Source organism: Mus caroli, unplaced genomic scaffold, assembly GCF_978045245.1.
Source record: "Mus caroli unplaced genomic scaffold, Mus_caroli_1 scaffold_2, whole genome shotgun sequence".
Taxonomy (NCBI): Eukaryota; Metazoa; Chordata; class Mammalia; order Rodentia; family Muridae; genus Mus; species Mus caroli.
In genome coordinates this window covers 23,918,249-23,939,766 of record NW_028227257.1, presented here as the reverse complement: position 1 = coordinate 23,939,766, position 21,518 = coordinate 23,918,249, and the positions used below count along the sequence as shown (strand labels likewise).

Below are 21,518 nucleotides of genomic sequence, written 5' to 3'. Positions count from 1 at the left end.
TTTAAATTTTCAATGACTTAAGTATTAATAGCATTAAACAGCTACTTACATCAACACCTCCAAATAAGTCAAAAATATATGTATTTGGGTATGTAGCTTCTTGAGTAAATTTCCTGTCTTCAGTTACAAACGCCATAGCCTCCATAGAGAGAAGAGGAGAAATCTCCTGTTCAAAAAGAGTACAGATTCCATGTTAGAATTTAACAGAAGACACTAAAATATCACTATAATACTCATTTTAGTAACAAACTGAATCCCCCCTGAACAAAGCTAGCCCTCAATGAAATATTCGGGACCCTTGGAGTCCTTTTCCCATGGACTCTGGCTGCTGTGACACAGCACGCTTAGACATCAGCCTTAGGGAAGAGCTAGAACCCCACTGTCATGCTGGGAAAGCTCAGCAGCTGGCTGGAGAAAGCTAGGCTGTGTATCCTTGGCTCATTTCCAGCAGCAGCTTGCCAGGGTACCAGGAAGGTCATTTTGGACAGTGCAAGCATCTTTAAGCCCTACAATAAATGCTCCAAGAAGCAGACTGACTTCTGGTTCACTGAAAACTGCTGAGAGAAGATGGGGCAGCTACCTGATGTCACCAGGTATTGCAAGAAACAACTGGTTCTGCAATCATAACCAATCTCTATTGGACTGTGATCTCCTGACAGAAATGTTTGGTGACTTCTCCAAGTCAAAGGCATTCTTATGGCCTTCCATAGCCACCCAAAGGGATCTCTTTATGTTACTTGTAACATCTGGCACTTGACTTTGTAACTGTTTATAAGCCTAGAGTTTTATCCCCTAGACTGAATCAGTGTTCCCTGAAGACAAACTGAAGCCCCCTGAACATTTGGACAGATTCTTCTTTGTATTTCCTCCTCTAAGTCTTAAGGCAGAGGAGGAAATCACCAATGTAGGTGCCTGCATTGGATCTCAAACTCTGGGAGGGGCATAGCATTCTTTGTTCATAAAAGGCAGTAACAGACAGAAAGAACTCTCCTAGAACACTGTGGTTTCAAGTGTTTGCAGAATGAATAAAGTGTACCACACACCAAGGTCACTAGAATATTATTTTCCCAAGCCTTCAGTTTTACCTCAGTTCTGTAACAGAAATTTGGCAGGTTTTTGGAAAAAACCTTTAGTTTTTGTTGTTGTTGTTGTTGTTTGAGAGATAATCCCTGACTAGCTTGGAACTAACTACATAGTAGAGGATAGACAACCTTGTACTCAGAGATCCATCTGCCTCTGGTCTCCCAAATGTTGGGATTAAAAGTGTGTAGGTACCACACCCAACTTGGAAAGCATTTTAAGGCACATAGGAAGGCTATAATTACTTCTATTAAACTGTGAAAGGATGAGTATGTAATATCTCTTCCTAAAGGGAACAACTATGTTTATCTAATAAGCAAGGTTAGAATAAACCTGTGAGATACTGTCATCGACACTTTGCCTCTGAAGAGTACGTAGTATTCAGTGTTCTTATGACTACAGGCTTACACAGGTTACAACTGTGGCTCCATTTGCTTCTCTAAATTCGTGTTTGATCCCAGTCCCAAGTCAGAAGCAATGAGTGTGGGCCAGCACTGAGACAGCCCTCAAGTTGGAAAACAAGTGTCTAACTCTCAACCTGACCAGCAGTCCAACTTCAATCTTGCATTAATGATAATTATTGACAGCCATAAAGCTCCTCCCAAGAGCCTTCAGTGATATAGGACCTTTAAAATTCTTTTCAAAAAGAATGCCATCTAGGGATAGGAGTGGGGATAGGGGCTCAGGGTCCAATTCCAGCCCAGCATGTGCAAGGCCCTGCGTTCAGTCCCTAGTATCACAGGAGGTGTGGGTGAGGGAAACAATCAAATCCCTGGGCACTGGAATAACTAGTGATTATTTTCTTCTTTTAACGTTTCCAAACTTCTCCAGTGTTCTACAGCCCATACGAAAACTGGCTATTTCTAAAAGGTCAATAGTTGGGGCATCTGAAGACCCTGAGCACAGACCCTCTAAGGCCCCATCAGTTACCTTGAGAATGCTTTGGCACTCAACAAAGTCACTGTGCAGATGGCTGGTGGCATACAGCTTAAGGAGCAACTGAGGAATTCCACTCCATTTGGACAACTTGTCTCTCTCGGTCAAAAAGGTCTCAGTGAACTGTGAATAAAAAATAAAAACAAAGAAATATTTTATTGTCAAGGAAGAAGTTTTGGCAAAGAGAGCAGCAGACTCCCAAACAGCCAAGGCAGCAACTTACAAGAACTCTGAAGAACCTTCAGGCGCTTTGCTTACACCAGCTTCTTATAAAGCTGCAGCCTAAGCCCTCTGCTCCTGACTAGGATTGCTCTGACCCGACTTGTCAGTCTATGCTTTCCCCAGTGCTCACTCAAGACTCCAAATTCAGCTGTGTTCTCTCTACTTGATCTCCCCTGCCCAGAGGCTCTCTACCAGGCTTTTCTATCTGAAATGCTATTTTCTTTCAAACAGCAAGTCAATAAGGGCCAGCAAGACCACTCAGTGGGTAAGGCTGCTTACCACACTAGCCTGATAACCTGCCTGATTCCTGGAACCCATGTCAAGGGGAGGAAGGGACTTATTAACACCACATACCATCCTCTGACCCCCACAGGCACACCACAGCACAGGGGTATACACACACACTTATTAACACCACATACCATCCTCTGACCCCCACAGGCACACCACAGCACAGGGGTATACACACACTTAATTAAACACTTAAAGAAACTTTTTATTAGAATTTTAAGTTATTGTTTATTTTATGCGTATGGGTGTTCTGCCTACATGTAGGTCTATACACAACTTTTGCCTGGTGCCCATGAAGGCCAGAAGAGGGTGCCAGATCTCTAAGAACTGGAGTTACAGACAGCTGTAAGCTGCTAGGTCTATAAAAGAACTTTTAAAAATCCTGAACTACAAAGTGAGCTCTAGGTCAGCTTAGACTATAGAGACCCTGCTTCAAAACAAAGCAATAAATGGGTGGATGGATGGATACACAGATGGACAGATTGATCAAGGCAGGGGATGAGAGATGGCTCAGTGGTTAAGAGCATTTCCTAGTCTTACAGAAGACCCAAATTTGGTTCCCAGCACACACGCTGGGCAGCTCACAACCACAAATAACTCCAGTTCCAAGAATTTAACATCCTCCTTCCAGTCTCTGCCTGCACCCACACGTGTGGCAAGCATTCACACAGACAAACAAACAAATAAATAAAACTTTTTTTTTTAATACAGGCCAACAGCTAGAAACTTTAGTTGGCTTTCCTCTCTCCTTCCTAAGGCCGTAGGGCCCCCTCCCTACTCAAGGGCTTCATTTATCACATATTTTAACCTACTGCACATAGTTCCTAGTTCATCCGCCCCTTTCCCTCTCTGGATCACAACTACCCCAGAGCAGATACCAAACTACGAAAACAATCACACACACATACTCACTCACTCTCTCTCTCTCTCCCCCTCCCCCAATTAAACTGCAGAGTTCTTGCACAGAGCAGGGGCTGAGTACATGTCTGAAGGTATCAACGAGAGCACCAGAACAATGACAGAACGTGAGTGGATTATAAAGTCATTTCCCCATTACAAACACCAGACACAAAACTTTTGTGGTCCAATCAAATCAGAAGTATCTTGTTACAGTCTGCATGGAGCAAACAAACCTTTAATAATGTTGGGTTTGTCTGAATACACATGCTCCATGATGAAATGAACAAGTCTCATAATTCTATCTACACTGTGTCTTAGATCATGGCATGAGGGGGTAACAGAGAGTGCTCAAAAGAATGCTTTTCCTTAGGGTGAAACACAGGAAATACGACTTACAACAAAAATGTCTGGATAGCAGCAATGTTATAGTGTTTAAGCTCAAAAAATCAATGTAAGCTAAAAATAAATTTAAAAAAAAGGTAAAAACTTCTTTCCTTTCTTTACACAAAACAAGAAGCAAATCTACAGCTGAGACCCTGCGGAAGTCATTCCTACAGAGTATCTGCTAGAGAGAATCCTAAACAGCATTATAAACGGGAAATCACAAGCTAATTATCTCCCATGAGAAACTAGGGGAAATAAGCTCAGCAAAATAAAACAGGGCAGCAGAAACAAAATAAACTAAAAGCAGAAAACTATATAAACATTGACAATACCTTTATTTCAAGATTTTCTGGAGAGGCCAATGAACAGATAAGCGTTTAACGACAGCTTCTAACAACTGGCTAGGATTATTAAACTCTGGAATGAATGAGAGAATACCACCACCAGTGACCAGAGCAGAAGAGACCATAGGCAAATACTGAAGATGACCATATGTCAACAGTCGAGATAGCTAAAGGAAATGACTGGGAGAACACAGGCTGTGAGACTGACAGAGCAGCAGGCAGGCCTGGAACACCCGAGAAGCTGACTTAGTGATGATTCACATAGCAACAACTAAGACCTCCAGAAAAAAGCCTAGATCCAGACTGAAGGCTTCACATAGTGCCAAACATTTAAAGAAGAGCTAACACAAGCACCCAGATTCCTCAAAATAGTGAGGCTGGTATTCTGGTAACCAATCTAGACACAAATACCACAAGAAACCTGCAGGCCAGCCTCTCTTACCAATATAGATGCAAAACAAAACAAAACAAAAACAAAAAACAAAATCCTAGCAACATATACAGCAAAAGCAAGCAGAAATAATTCAACATACCAACTATTACATACAGAAAACCAACAGCCTACAGGACATCCTCAGGACCTTTTATTTTGTTGTCTATGTCAAAAGACATAATGAAAAATGGCAACAGCCAAACATGTTTTCATGATTAACACTCTGCATAGAACACTAGAAGCAGAACAGAGCTGTCTCAATCAGCTACAGGTATTTACAAACTAACACCATGCTAACTAGTAAAGATGAATGTTTTCCTACTAACATCAAGAAGAAAAAGACCTAAAGATGTCCACTCTTACCAACTGCATTTAACAATGTACTAGAAACATAAATATGAACAATTGGGCAAGAAAAATAAATAAGAGACTTGAACTGGAAATACGGAACACTCTATGTGTAGATAACATGATCCTGATCATCAATTACACTTTATAGTAGCATTAAAAATAAGATGTTTGCCCAGCATGGTGGCAAACACACTCAAGGCCAGCCTGATCTAAAAAGGGAGTTCCAGGACAGCCAGGGCTCTGTTACACAGAGAAATACTGTCTCAAAAACAAAATTAAACACTGTTAAACTAAACACTGTTAAAAGATATTAAAGGATGCTCAGAACACCAAGGCAGAAGGATCTCAACCAAGGCCAGGCTGAGTTATACTGTGAGAACTTGTCAAAAACAAACAAACAAACAAACAGGCTGGAGAGACCGCTCAGCAGTTAACAGCACCGACTGTTCTTCCAAAGGTTCTGAGTTCAAATCCCAGCAACCACATGGTGGCTCACAACTATCCGTAATGAGATCTTATGCCCTCTTCTGGAGACAGCTACAGTGTACTTACATATAATAAATAAATCTTTAAAAAAAAAAAGAGGAATCATTCATTATTAAAACAACAACAACAAACAAACAAAAACCAAGAACTATGGAAAAGCACCTCATGTCCAGGCAGTGATCTCACTGACACAACAGTACCTTCCATACTGCTCATTGTTACTATAGCAATAGTCCTATGCTGTTGATCTGATGTAATTCCTATCAAAGCCCCGTTGTCTTCATTGTAGAAATTGGTAATTTACTACTAACTCTCATATGGGAATCCCAGGGACCCAGAACAGCCAAAAACAGTGTTGAGGTTGCAAGTTTTGTAATCCTGAATTGCTGATTTGTAAATTCATCACACGTCAACACCAATCAAGACTGGATTAACAGTCTTGTCAAACAGTAATGTCAAACCATAGGAAAATTTCCTCAACAAATGTTACTACAGTACAAGTGAATATCTCTAAGTAAAAAAATATGTGCTTGCAAGTATGAGGATACAAGTTCAATCTCCAGACCCTTCTTAAAAGAATAAAAGTTTAAAAAGCCAATGTGGTAGGCATTCTTGTAATTCCAGAGCTGCAGAGCTGGAGACAGGAGGGTTCCCTGGCTGACTGGTTGGTTGGCCAGACTGGCCGACTCGGGGAGTTTCAGTCAGTGAGAGAGAGACCCTGTCTCCAAAAACAAGGACAACGCCCATGAAGCGCCTGAGAAAAACCGAGGCTGTCCTGTCATCTACCGACACACATTTGTTCACTGCACCTGCACATATACACAGGCAGGTGCACACGCGCGCGTGTACACACACACTCACATGTACGCTTGTACACACATATACACACCCCAGGCATATAGAAAAAATATTTAAAGCATAGAAAAGGGGGTTAAATCGGGCATGGTGGCACCCGCCTTTAATTCCAGCACTTGGGAGGCAGAGGCAGGTAGATTTCTGAATTCAAGGCCAGCCTGGTCTACAAAGTGAGTTTCAGGACAGCCAGGGCTACACAGAGAAACCCTGTCTTGAAAAACCAAAAAAAAAAAAAAAAAGAAAGAAAAGAAAAAGAAAGAAAAAAAAAGAAAAGAAAAGGGGGTAAAAAAAAATCACACCAACTACTGAATTCAGTGATGTTACCTTTTGAAAGTAAAGGAAAATATGAATTTTCTCAGATAAAACTTGACCTTTCCTATGGGAAATACGAGAGGTAGCTCTTTAGAGACAAGGAAACTGATACTGTAGAGAGTCTCTGTGGCTACCTGTCTCTTATAATGTCTGTACACTATACACAAAGAGGGCTGATGAAGCAAATGGATACAAATTAACTTTTTTTAATCTAAATTAATCTAAAATATAAATAACAACAATTATCAGGTGACTGTAGCATCTGTAGAAGGACCCGAATGTTGGCAATATCAGAAATGACAGGGGACTAGAATGCTTGTTCTACCCACAAACACACACTGCCTGACTGTTAGAAATGCTCCAAACTCCAGGGCAAACAATACAAACAAACCACTATATAGCACCATACACACCCCTTTTAAAGCCTAGGTTAGCCTCAAACTAGCAGCAATCTTCCACTTCAGCCCCTGGATTTTGAGATTACAGATATAAGCATATGCCCAGCTAAAAATGACTTTTAAAATCAATGACTGGGACTGGAAACATGGCTCCCTCAGTAAACTGTCTGCTACCACAAGCACAAGGACCTGAGTTCAGATCCCAGCACCCACTAAAAGTCAGGTGTAGCAGCATACGGCTGTAACCGCAGCACCCTCAGTGGCCCCCAGACTAGCTGAATAGATGAGCACCAAGGCGAGGGAGAGGCTGTGTGACAAAAAGAAAACAAACAAACAAACAAACCAAATGAAAAGTGTCAAAGCAGGCAGACCAGAGATCAACCTTTGGTCTCCACACATTCATGCCCACACACGGGAATACAACACCTACAAAAGTACATAAATCGTATACACACAGAGAAGTATTGATAATTCACTAAAAGAAGAGTCAGTACAATCATATAATGCTCAATACATCCACAGAAAAAAATGGAAGGTTAAGGAAACAAATACAATGCAGCTGTGCATGTGGTAGAATCTACCCTCTCATGTCACTAACCACTGCACAAGTCTGTGCATGGCCAAACGCACCAATGACTGCATACCAGGTTTAGAAGATAATTAGAAACAGTATCAATTAAAGGTCTATGAATATGGTCTACAAAGTGAGTTCCAGGACAGCCAGGGCTATACAGAGAAACCCTGTCTCGAAAAACAAAACAAAACAAAAAAGTCTATGAATAAAATATAGTAATTTATATATATATATATATATCAGTGTTATAAGAGGAGAAAAAAGCCAACTATATGTTGTCCAAGAAAACCCCTTTCATGACTAGAGAGATGGCTCATGGTTAGGTGCCTGCACCACTCTTGCAGAAGACCCAAGTTCAGTTTCCAGCAGCAGCAGCAGCAGGCAGCTTACAACCACCACTAACTCTCGTTGCAGGGGTTCTACTGCTCTGGCCTCCGCCAGTGCCTGCTTTATATGTACATACCCAACACAACTTATACAAATGCTCCTAAGCAAAATGATAAAATACATCTTTTTTTTAAAGAACTACTTTAAATATGACATTATGTATCCGTTAAAAGTATAGGGACAGAGTCCCAGATGGTAACACATATTTGTAAACCCATTACTTCAGAGGTAGAGGGAGAAAGGTCAGGAGAAGTTCAAGGCCAGCCTCAGTTACTGAGTGAGTGCAATGCTAGTGAAGGCGACAGGAGACTCTGTCTCAAAACAACAACAACACAAGTGCAGAGAGAAACTCAATGACTAAACAAACCCTTACTCACCTTCTAGAGGACCTAAGTTTGGTTCCCAGCACACGTAAGGCAGATCACAACCATCTGATGCCCTCTCTGACTTCCATGGGCACCATGCATGCATGTAGTACACACACACACACACACACACACACAATGTGCAAACAAAACATTCATACACATAAGATATATCTTTAAAAAACAATAAAGTAAAAGGCATGGAGAAAAAGAAGTCGTGTTAACACTAAAAGAAAGCTTAAAGAGTTGTATGACATTTCAGACAACACAGAGTTCAGAAAAGGGAGAACTGTTAGGAATAAAGAGGGCCATGACAGAATGCTAAGGGGCCAACTCTCCAAGATGACACGGTAGTTCTTAACATATGTGTACCGAACAGTAGCTTACCAAAATATAGGAAGCAAAACCTCGAAGAACTACCAAAAGAAACTGATGAATTTTTGAACTTCATGAATCCTCAACAAGACAGAAAATTAGTAAGGCCAGGGTTGACATTATTGCCACCATCAATTAACTAGGTCTGACATTTGCAAATTCTTTAATCCAACAACAGAGGAACACATACTATTCTCAAAGTCACATAAACAACCCACATCCTTGGCCACAAAGCACACCTTGGCAAGTTCCAAAAGTAGCTGGCTCTTCCTGTAAGCAGTCAGAGGTCACCTATAAAGATGGTTGCTACTCTCTTGACCCAGAAAACCTCACAAAATCATGCCAATCAAGAGGTTCAAACCTCCGTGTTCACTTTTAAAACACCCGGGAAACCGCCCGGGGCATCAAGGGTACACATATTCACAAAGCCAACACGTATCTGAAGGATGTCACTTTAATGAAACAGTGTGTGCCAGTATAATGGTGAAGTCAGTATGTGTGCCCAGGCCAAACAGTGGGCTGGACACAGGGACAGTAGCCAAAAAAAGAGAGTACTAAATTTCTGATGCACATGCTTAAAACTGCAGAAAGAAACGCCGAGCTTAGGGTTTAGATGTAGATTGTGTGGTCATCGAACACATCCAGGTGAACAAGAAAGTCACCTAAAATGCGCCAAGACACCTACAGAGCTCATGGCCAGATTAACCCTTACGTGAGCTCCCCTGCCACAGCGAGATGATCCTCACTGAGAAGGAACAGATCGTTCCAAAGCCAGAAGAGGAGGCTGCATGGAAGAAAAAAAAATATCCAAAAAGAAACTGAAGAAACAAAAACTCATGGCACTGGAATAAATTTGGCATAAAATAAATGCAGATAAAAGTAAAAAAAAAAAAAAGTAGCAACTGTATAAAGTGTTCTCAAACCACCATGTTATGTGTCTAGAAGCCACGAACAATGAAGAGAACAGTTGAACAGTCTAAGGTATTTGGAGAAGAAACAACCCTTCTAAATACCTGAGTCAAATGAGCCTGAAGAGAACGTAGAAATATTCTGAGCTAAATGAAAGAAGATATGGCAAAATCTGTACTAAACACATGTGTTAGGAAAGAAGAAACAGCTCTAGTCCACAGCCTGAGCTCCCACCGTAACACGTCAAAGAAAGAAGAGAACAACTTAAGTCCAGAGCAAGCAGAGGAGAGAGAGAAATGAACCGAGAGCAGAACAGTGGATTCAAGCTGACTCTTGCAACCTCGGGCACTTGCTGGCTGAGGTCAAACCACAGACCTGAGCTTGACACCAGCCTGAGGACTGACTGAACAAAACGTGGTCTCAAAAGGACCTCCCCAAAGACAAAAAGAAAGGAGAAAAAGAAAAAAGGAACGATTAAAAAAAAAAAGAAAGAAAGAAACAGGAAATCTGTACAGAAAAAAATTTTAATTAAAAATTGAATCTATAAAAGAAAATAGAATCAATAAACTCTAGCCTGGCTAATTAACCAAGAAAAAGGATACAAATTACTAATGCCGGAAATACATGGGGGTCATTATTACTGGTCCCAGGGACATTAACAACAAAGTAATTCTGTGAACAACTCTATGACCAAAATTTTATTAAATTAACTGGGCCAGTCTTTGAATGGCACAATCAAGAGACACAGAAGGAGAAGAGAAAATGTTGACATAACTATCTACTCTAGAAAATGTGCAAATAAAAGTGGGCGAACTCTCTAAACAGACATTTCTCCCAAGGTAATAGACAGACGGCCAGGAAATGCGTGACAAACGAGCAGTGCCAGTGTCCTCAGAGGAAAAGCAATCAAATCCACAATAAGCTATGGCACGCCAGCCAGGGCCATAATCACAAAGACAGAAGGAAGTGTTTGGGAAGCTGGGTGGTGGCGCACGCCTTTAATCATGGCACTCAGGAAACAGAGAGGCCTCTGTAAATTTGAGGACAGCCTGGTCTACAAATGAGTTCCTGAGCTGTTACACAAAGAAACTCTGTCTTGGAAAATAAAATAAAATAAAACAGAAAAAGAAAAGAAAAGAAGCCGGACGTGGTGGCGCACGCCTTTAATCCCAGCACTTGGGAGGCAGAGGCAGGCGGATTTCTGAGTTCGAGGCCAGCCTGGTCTGCAGAGTGAGTTCCAGGACAGCCAGGGCTATACAGAGAAACCCTGTCTCAAAAAACCAAAAAAAAAAAAGAAAAGAAAAGGAAAAGGAAAGGAAGAGGAGGAGGAGGAAGAAGAAGAGGAGGAGAAGAAGGAGAAGAAGAGGAGGAGGAGGAAGAGAAGGAGAAGAGGAAGAGGAGGTGGTGGTGGTGGTGGTGGTGGTGGTGGTGGTGAAGGTGGTGGTGGTGGTGGTGGTGGAGGTGGTGGTGGTGGTGGTGGTGGTAGTGGTGTCTGGGGAACTGGGGAAACTGAAACTCTCTTTCTCTCCAGGTAAAAATGAAAAATGGCACAGTCACAGTTGAGCAAGTACTGAAAAGTTCAATATACAGCCAGGAAGAATGGAGTGCCGCTCGAACTTCACTACTCAGAAGGTAGGGTGGCAGGAGGATCACGCTGATTGAGGCCTATGTGAGTCACTTAGCCAGACTCAGTTTCAAAACCTCAGTGGTGAAACTTGCCTAGCAGATCCCTAGCAACACACACACACACCCCAGAATTATCATATGACCCAGCAAATGTCCACAGAAGTGTTGCACACAAAGACAACAGCATTTATCTTAGTAAGTAAAAGTAGAAACTTGAGTGCACCTAACCAGTAAACAGACAAATAAAATATAGGATATCCATATGATGGAATATTATTTGGCAAGAAGTGATACAAATAACAGATAAATCTTGAGGCTTAGTATTCTAAATGAAAGAAATCAGACACAAAAGGCCACATGTTGTTTGATTCTATTTAATACAAAAATATTCAGAATAAGCCAATCCAAAGAGATAGTCAATAAATAAGACTAGCTGCTGCCAAGGACCAGAGACAGTAACTGGAAAGTAGCCGCTGTAGACACAAGGTGGGTTTGGGTTTGGGTTTGAGCCTGTAACCCATGCTCACCACAAACTTTCTATGTAGCTGAGGATAGCCCTGAACTGACCTTCCTGCTTTTACCTTCCAAGTTCTGAGATTAAATGCATGCTATGCCCCCTACAGACCATAATCAAGTTCTTTTTTATTGTTTTTGATTTGTTTTGTGAGGAAATGTTCTAAAACACTGGTTTGTGGTAAATATAGCTTTGTATAAACAGCTACTGACTGGTGACTTAAATGGGGCGTGTGTAGTAAGCCGACACTTTAACAAAGCTGTTATGAAGACTAAATAATGTATATAAGCGAACCGTTCAAGTGACAGAAAGTCCTAAAACTATTTTGGTGACAGATGCATAATTTTCTAAAAGGATTTTTTTTTTACTTAATATCTTATTTTTATGTGTATGGGTGCATCACATCTGTGCCCGCAGAAGTCTGTAGGCTTTGAATCCCCTAGAAATGGAGTTATGTACAGATGGTTGTAGCTGCCACATGGGTATCAGGAATTGAAGCCATCTCCTGAGCACCAAGTGCCCATAACACTAAGCCACCTCTCCCGTGCCTTAATTTGCAAAACAAACAAACAACAAACAGCTACAAACCACTGAAATGAAAATTTACAACTGGTAATTTCACTTTGGTTTTTGAGACAGTATTTAACGGAGCCCAGGCCAGCCTCAAACTCCTGATCCCTCTACTTCCCCTTTCCAAGTACTGGGGTAAGAAGCATGAGTAAATTTGGTTGTTTTAAGTCTCAATAAAATTTTAATTTAAAAAAAAAAAAACATCAAGGACTGGGGAGATAGCTATGTCTCTAAATCTCTTGTCTTACAAGTGTGAGGATCTGAGTTTAGATCCCCAGAACTGACTCATATTTTAAAAAAGCCAGGCATGCTGGGATACACCTGTAACCCCCAGCAACAGACGAGGATAAGGCAGATCCCTAGAAGCTCGCAGGCCAGGTAGTCTGGCTATGTGGTGAAGGTCAAGCCAATGAGAGCCTGTGCTTCAAACAAAGAAAGAGGGCATCTGAAGATTGGCACCCACAGCTGCTTTCTGACTTACATATACACACTATGCATACATGTGCCTGCACTCACCCCAACACACACGCACACACACACACACACACACACACACAAATTATATTAAGGAAGCCCAATAAGGAACACAGAACCAATATGACATTTGAAAAGCAAGCATCATATTAAATATATTTAAATCCCTAAATATCAATTAGTACAGTAAAATTTAAAAACAAAGTATATTATGCTGTCTGCCAGAAAAACATTTAAGAAAGCCTGAACATAACAGACTGGGAAATAATACTCGATGTAAAAGCACACACCAGAAGAAAGGTGGTGTAACTTGTCATCAGCAAGAAACTCAAAGCAAAAGGCACTCCCAGAGGGCCAGGCTGATGACACAGATTGGTAATCCTAGCACTCAACAGGCTGAAGCCAGAGGAGCCACGAGTTCAAGGCTGGCAATGGCTGCATGGCAACATTTGTCTCACAAATGAGTAAATAAAGAATATGTCCAGAGATAAGTACCTTATGAACACAGATGTGCCAGTCTCGGAAGACGCACAGCTAAATGCCAAAGCAAATCCATAAAACTAAGCAACAAAGATCTGTTTACCAGCAGCTCTTTTGTTGGTTTTTGAGGTGAGGGTCTCACTACGTAGCACATTGGCTGGCCTGGAACTCAAAGATCTGTCTGCCTCTGTCTCTTCTATGACTAGCTCATCAAAAGATTTTTATAGATTAAAAAAAAGACATAGAACGAAAGAAAATATCTGCAAGACATCTCTTCAAAAGGTACATATATCCAGCTGGATGTGAAGGCACATGCCTTTAACCCCAGCACTCAGGAGACAGAAGAAGATGGATCTCTGTGAATTTGAGGCTAGCCTGGTTTACATACAAAATTCCTGGCTAGCCAAAGATATAGTGAGACCCTATTTCAAAAAAAAGTAAAAAATCTCTAATTAAGTAAAGATTAAAACAGAGTCTGGAGAGATGGCTCAGTGGTTAAGAGCACGGGTGACTTTCCAGAGGATTCAGGTTCAATTCTCACCACCCACATGGTGGCTCACAATCTGTAGTGCCAATTACAAGCGATCTGATGCCCTCTTCCAACTTCATCAGACACCAGCATGCACATGCTACATAGAGACGTTCATACAGGTAAAACACACACGTAAAATTTCTAAAAGAAAAAAAATAATAACAAAAATGTATAAAATATTTGAATAGGTGATTGACAAAAGGGGGTGTTCAAAATTTGCCAATAAACTTCTGAAAAGGAGTTTACTTCATTAATTCACCATAAACTAAACCTACAGTGATTATACCATTAAACACCTAAGGGAAAAAAGAAAACTAAAATTATACCCCCCAGGTGGCACAAATAAATACAAAATACACCACCAAGAGTCCATGTCAACATTACTCATAATAGTCCCCAAACTAGAAGGATCCATTTTATTTCTCAAAAATAAAATGCCCTAATTGTCTTCCACTGATAGAATAGCAGGCCAAAGCAAAAAAACCATCTTCAGGAATGAGTCTAAGCCGCGCGTGGTGGCGCACGCCTTTAATCCCAGCACTTGGGAGGCAGAGGCAGGCGGATTTCTGAGTTTGAGGCCAGCCTGGTCTACAGAGTGAGTTCCAGGACAGCCAGAGCTATACAGAGAAACCCTGTCTCGAAAAAACAAATAAATAAATAAGAAAAAGTAAAAAAAAAAAAAAAAAAAAAAAGGAATGAGTCTAAAAACAAAATGTGGCTAAAAGAATGTATTTGCTCAAAGATGGAACATTATTATTTACAATTAAAAGAAAAACTTATAACTCAGAATTTGACCTGATATACAAGTAACACAATAAAAGGTGTTTGTGAATATGTAAACATGAAAAAAATTACCGTGTGTATGCTCTTTCCTGGAGGCTACTACAGAGTGCGTTCCCAGGAAAGGTAGATACAGATTTAGGAAACAAGGTCTAAAACACAGAAAAGGCAGTAAAAAACAGAGTACAATACCCTGAATTTGATGAAGTGAAGTTCCAAGAATTCAACCAAGAAGAGGCTGGAAAACTTAAAAAGTCAAACAAAACACCAAGTTTTAGAATTGGGGTCAAAGAGAGTGCAGAGCAAACGAGAAAGCATGCAGTTAGAAGGCTCCACATGGTATGTGACATCTCATAAAGATGTCATGTTTCCCAGCCATGTCAGTCACAGTGATGAACGTGGGGAGCGGCACACACAGCGGGATTCCAGTAGGAAAAGGTGGGCAAGAGGAATGACCATGGAAATAAGCTGGCTGGAAGGAGACTTTCTAGATTCTAGCTTCAGTGGTGAGCACGTGGCTACATACGCCTGTCAAGCCCCATAAATCACACACTAAAAATGCTTCCCAATGGTATATAATACACGTTCAGCACATGTGAGGCCTGGGTTTAATCTCCAACATGAAAAAAAGAAAAGCAAATTTTACTATGTATGCATTTGTACATCAACTAAAAACAACAAAACTACTTTTAATATCAAGGAAAACTATATTAAGGCAGTAACTGTTAGACATACATGGCTCAATATAAACAGTAATTACATCAGCAGCAGAATGGAACTACTTGATACCAACAGCCAGAACTGATATCCTGGGAGAATGGCAGAGACAAGTGACATATAGATGCTAATCTTTTACATGAGGAGGAAAATAGATATCATCAAATTGGAAGAAACAGCTTCAGAAAGAAACAAGTTACTTAGAAAGCCTGGCTCACTGGCTTCTAGGGTCTTCCTCCTGCATAGCTGCAGCTACACTGTGGCCTTGGGAGAACTTTGCAGGGTGAAGAGTTGGGCAGGGCAAGGCTGTAGTCTGTAAGGGCCTCGTGAGTCCCAGAAAGTCAGTCACGTCCAAACACCCAATTTCAGAAGGAGCTCTACTACTAAGCATTGGCTTCCTAGACATTTATTTAAAGTACGTCAAGCATGGTGACTTGTACCTATAATTAATCCGAGCGCTTTGGAGGCCGGGGTAGGATGTGTGCCATTAGTCACAGGCTACCTAGGCCCAGCTGAGCTACACAGAGATCCTGTCCCAAAATATAATAAATAAAATAATAATCACTTCCCCTTTGTTTTCCTTGCAAGTAGCAGAGCCCTGGGATGAAAGAGCCACCACTCAGGCTCGTCAGAGCTGAGTTCCTGGCAGGTGTCATCTGGGGCTTTCTCTTCAGGTACTTGTGGCTGACAGTTTACAGGAGTGATAATCTCTTACATCGTGTCCCCTACTCTGTCTGCCTGCTTAGTCAATGTGACATTTCCAGACATTCACAATTTTCACTGACTGTCTTTATTGTCTTCTCTTTAAAATAAAAGCAGATTTCTGTGAAAACAAATGCATATCTTCTTTGTTTAATTCTAAGTATAAGACAGCTAATATCTTAAAATAGCAAAGTGCAGGCAAACAGACATTTCAAAGGATTATTAATAAAGATTAAATATATTGTTAGGGCAGTCTAAAACAAATATTAACCATTGACTATTTGTATCCTATGCAATGGTGTTTGTGTGGTTTCAACACAAGTAGAGGTGCATCTTAGGGTTTGTGGGTACAAATGCTACCCACTGAAATGAACAGTATTTATGCATTTCTGGGACTTGAGTCATCCAGGATGCTCTTCTGTCTTCCTTTCTTCTTCCCTCTCTTCCCTCTCCCCTACCTATGGAAGAAGGGGGATAGCTTCTGAGTCAGGATCTCTCTTTGTAATCCTGGCTGGCCTAGAACTCACTCACTATGTAGACCAACTTGGCCTTTCAGCAGTCAACAGTCCTCCTGCCTCTGCTTCCCAAATGCTGAGAGTTACCAGCGGTAGGTGCCAGCTGGCAGATGCCATATGGAGAAAACCTGCTTTCCAAGGCATGCTCAGTTTCCAAGTGCCTTTACCAGGAAAGGCAAGTTTACTTAAACCACTAGGTTTCAAACCCTAGTTAGAGGAAGACTAAAACAAGCAGTACCTACAGAAGAAAAAAAAATTAAAGTGGGGAGGGGGGTTATGGGAGAGTGTTTGCCTAGCATATACCAGGCCCCAAGTTTGACTCCCAGCAACACACAGAAATGGAGGGGGATGGGAAGGAAGGGAGAGAGGATCTAAAGAAACAAGTAGAAAGAAAAACCAGGGAAATCTACAGTGATCATAACAGATGCAACAGCAGCGCCTGGGGAGCGGAAGGGATCCCATAACCAAGACTACGGGCTACCTGGGGATGGCGGGGCATGCACGGAATGTCCTAGTGCCACCGTTTACCCAGTCTATCCCTCCCTCAACTCCACTGGCCTTGCAGACATCTGTATCCCTGTCAGACAGGAAGCAGATCCGACTCTGTAGCACAGGAAGCAGCAGGGGCTTCACTCAGAGGACTTATGAGACCCAATTTGCTTTCAGCATCAAAGGTACAAATGAATATGGAGGCCTCAATAAGTTACAGAGTATCTTGGCATATTTATTACCTTCACAGAGGTCAGAGAAAGGTTGGGAAGAGAAGGCAAGTAAAAATCCAAGTAGGACTAGCCCACTCTAAATCCTGTGACCTACGGTCTTTTCCTACTTATAGAAAAGGGAAAGACAGAGGGAACATAGGGTCCGGTGGAAGAGGAACCCAAGATTCTGATTTTCTACATATTAATTTTTTTTTTGAGACAGGGTTTCTCTGTGTAGCCCTGGCTGTCCTGAAACTCACTTTGTAGACCAGGCTGGCCTCAAACTCAGAAATCCGCCTGCCTCAGCCTCCCGAGTGCTGGGATTAAAGGCATGCGCCACCACGCCAGGCTCTACATATTAAACTGGAGTTGCCCATTAGTCATTTACATGGAAATTCAGAACAGGTGATTAGAAATACCTACCCACGTAGAGCAAAAGAAAGAGTCAGAAATGGAAATAAAGACTTAAGAGCCATCAGAATATAGAGTATTTGTTAAAATAATAAAAGGCAACCTTTCTGTATACTCATTATACTTCGGCTACCACTTTTCAAGGTTTTCTTATAAAAACTCATTTTTCTTCATCATAATCTTAAGAGGTTAGGTCCTGTGATGATCTCTATTTTACAGATAAAGAAACAGATATTAAATAACTTTTCCAAAGACAATAAAGCAAGTATGTACCAGAGCCAGGTTTCAAATCACAGATGACCTGACTCTGGAACTCTTTAAAGCTGGGATTACTGGAGAGTGACTATGACAGACACAGACTGAAGATACAATATACCAACTCAAATAGTTTCCTAAATCCTTCCTATCAAGTGCTTGGCATGGTTTGAGGCTCTGAAGATACTAAGAAAATTAAGGCACTCTCTCAAAAAGTCCAGTCTAATTACTAATTAGCTAAGAGCAACTATTTATCAAATAGCCAGTATTTGGTACACTGGCTGACCTTTCTAGACCTACTGTTTCACCTGACACGCCTAACAACCTTATGGGACAGATGTCATTACTACCACTTTAGAAATAATAAGACTGGGATCTGAAGAGACTGATTTAGCTTAGGGGCACTGGCTAACACAGGCTGGAACTAGGATTCAACTCAGCCCCATCTTACCTCAAAATCCAGTCTTTCCCAAGGAAATTCTACCATATGATATGACTCAGATAAACCTTCCGGGCTTTTGGTCAAGCTCACAGCAAGACAGAGCAGAAGGGTGGGTAGCTGGGGAGGGCCTGAGGAGTTACTCAGTGGATTGAGTTTCATTCATAAGCTGAGAAAGTTCTAGAGCTCTGGTGTGCATCCGTGTGAGACTGGTAAACACTACTGATCTGTCATTTCAAGCAGAAGCAATGATCACTGTTATGCATATTTTTTATTTAAAGGGTATTTTAGGTAGGTGGAGCTCCTGTTACAGCCCAGCCTGCTGCCCCTTGCAGTGCACTTAATAAATCCGATTTTCTCCCCTCCACCGCCCCCTCTAAAGTTTTTTAAAAACTTGGCACTTTCCTAATCTGCCATATGCCATAACCAGTATGCGTACTGTGCTATGGAAATATGGGTGAGCAAGTAATTTATTCTGCATATCGGGAGAGGGAGAGCAGAGCAAGGAAAAACCCTGAAGAACTCCACTAAGAAAGAGAACTGACTATAAGATGTGAAGGTCCCTGCATCACTATCACTACTATTTGGGAGACGGGAGCTCTAATCCAACATCTGAAATAGCTCCCACACCTTTATAAAACTACCAAAGAAATATGCAATTATTATTTATTATTATTATCATTATTATTTATAATAATAGGCTAAGAAGGTAAGCAATCAAAACAAACTTTGGGGATTGACAGAGTAATAATAATGGTAACCACAATGAGCAGCCAAAACAGGCTCCAAGAATATTTTAGTAACCTTTTAATCTAGTTCCCTAGCATTCCTACATTTCAGCATTGGAAGCAAATTCTTCTCCTAAATTGCCTCCTTCAGCATGTTAAAGAACGTCTCCGGTTCACTGTTCTCAGTGACCACCTGGAGGGATGTTAGGAATCATACCGCCCAACCTTTCTAAACCTCCGTTTCCTTATCTGTGTTAAAAGATGGAACTCAAGGCCGGGCAGTGGTAGCGCACACCTTTGATCCCAGCACTTGGGAGGCAGAGGTACGTGGATTTATGAGTTCGAGACCAGCCTGGTCTACAGAGAGAAACCCTGCCTCAAAAACCAAAAGAAAGCAAGAGAGAAAGATGAATTCAACATATGGCTCAAACTATTGAAGATTTCTGGGTTTGGTAGAAGGCACCTGTAATCCCAGCACTAGGAGGACATCCACAAGTTCCAGGCCAGCCTCATCTATATGAGTTTCAAGGCCAGTCAAATCTACATAGTGAGAGCCTGTCTCAAAAGTAAACTCACTTTCAAAAAAGTCAACAGCCTGCACATTGACTGATCCAAAACTATGTGATCATTAAAGGTTAGTCATTCCTCTCTCTGCCTGTCCTGACACACTCGCTCAGTGAGGTATTCTGGCTTCAAGGACAGAGCAAGTATTTCTCACCTCTTCTTAAGGCAAATGCAGAGGAATGCAATGAAGAAAAGACTGCTCATCTACAGTTTCCATGGGGAAATTCAGCCACCCCTTCATCTGCGACCGTCTACAAAGACAGACCATCTCACCTTTATCTGTTCAGTCCTTTCAATAATATTCAAATGGATCAAAATTAACTTTAAATATGTAGCGGTGTCTAGAAAAATCTCACACCCATTCTCTCATCCACTCACCTAATTCCTGCCCATCCCTCTCCCATCAACACTGTTTGGTTCCTTATGTAGTCCTCAAAACTATATACAAAGCTATCTTGAAATTAAGCTAACGTTTTCAAAGTAAGTTCTGGGATCACTGGGAGAATGAAGAAAAAGTGAGAGGAGTCACCTATCCTCATCTATTTATTCTAAGGTTGTGCCCTATACCCCCCCCCCAACACACAGACACACACCCTACACCACCACATGTATAGGACATCAATTATTACACTTAATGATAAGCTAGACACTAAACAGAACAATAACTGATTACCCTTCAGCCCTTATATGCACCTGAAATACACTAACACTTGACACATCTATCTCTGCCGAATTTGACAATAGCCTTAAAGGGTGAATTAAATGAGGAAACTACGGCCCTGAAAGGTAACTTGCCCGAGGGAGAAAGAGAATAGGGCTTTGAACTAAAGTTCTTCCCCCAAAGCATGTATCCCTACGCTAGTAAGAGAGTCTTCTGCACCCGTTGGAGCTCAGCCTAATGTGAGATACAGGCGTGAAAGGGCAGACAACAAAGAAATATGCAATTACAGGCTAAGAAAATAGAGCAACAGAAAACGAATTGGGTGATCTGATAGAATAACAACCGGGGGGCCTACTTTAGAAAAGGAGGAGGAACGTTGAGGCCTCTGGGAAGATGACATTTATAATAAGCTTGGGAACCGTTTGGGGGGGGGGGCGCTGCAGTGAAGAGGACCCCGTCCTGCTCACAAGGGGCAAACACGAGACCAGTAGAAGATGAAGCCAACTCGCCAAGGTCCTCCAGACACGCAGACGTGGCGCAGGGAAATGAGGATCTAGAAACTCGGCCCAGGGCTTAGACGCGCCATCAATACCCCAGGCAGCTCGACCCCACTCGGCCCAGACCCGCAGGCCTCCAAACTGGCCACTGCCCCCCGTCCCAACGCGGCTGACAGCGTCCGGACCGCACACAGGACAGCGCCGCGGCCAGCCAAGGGGGATTTGGCCGGTCCGCAGCGGCCTGGAAAGGCCTCTACCCCGGCCCCTGGCCAGCTCCAGCCTGGCCCGCCCCGCCCCGCCCCTCCGGGCCGGCCTCGTACCTGCACCGCCCGGACCAGGCCTCGGCCGGTGAGCTGGCCCTGCCGCAGCTGCAGCAGGATGTTACCCGGCCGCGGTCGACCTCCCCAGCCGCCCCACGCCGCCGCGGTAGCTGCCAACCGCCTCCCCCGGCTGGCCCCAGCTCCAGCCGCTGCGGGCGCTGCCGCCATGTCTCCTCGTCCGACAAACAGGAAGCAAGCGGTCCCGGAGCCGCGTCGATTTCTACGGGGCGGCGGAGGACTCTCTACATCGCCTCTAGTGGCCCGACGCGGAGGTACAAGCCGCGTGGCAGGGACTGTGCGTGCCCCGACGCCTTATGGGAACTGTAGTTTTTGCGGAGAGCGAGCAGGTAGCTGAGATGTGGCTCTTCCTGGACCACCAGTTTGCCTACATCCCACCTCCAGCATTTCTACGAGGTTGCTCCAAGTGGAA

At 42.4% G+C, this 21,518-nt stretch overlaps 1 protein-coding gene across 1 annotated transcript in view; it reads right to left on the bottom strand.

Moving 5' to 3' along the window:
- Positions 1-21,316, bottom strand: part of Trpc4ap (transient receptor potential cation channel subfamily C member 4 associated protein) — a 57,001-nt gene extending 35,685 nt beyond the window's left edge. Inside the window, exons 1-3 of the mRNA XM_021183646.2 lie at positions 21,089-21,316; positions 2,011-2,139; positions 50-166 (exon numbers count right to left, since the gene is read on the bottom strand). Of these exons, the coding sequence (XP_021039305.1) occupies positions 50-166; positions 2,011-2,139; positions 21,089-21,256 (414 nt within the window). The 5' untranslated portion in view covers positions 21,257-21,316. The remainder of the gene's footprint in view (positions 1-49; positions 167-2,010; positions 2,140-21,088) is intronic.
- Between the last annotated feature and the right edge of the window lie 202 nt (positions 21,317-21,518).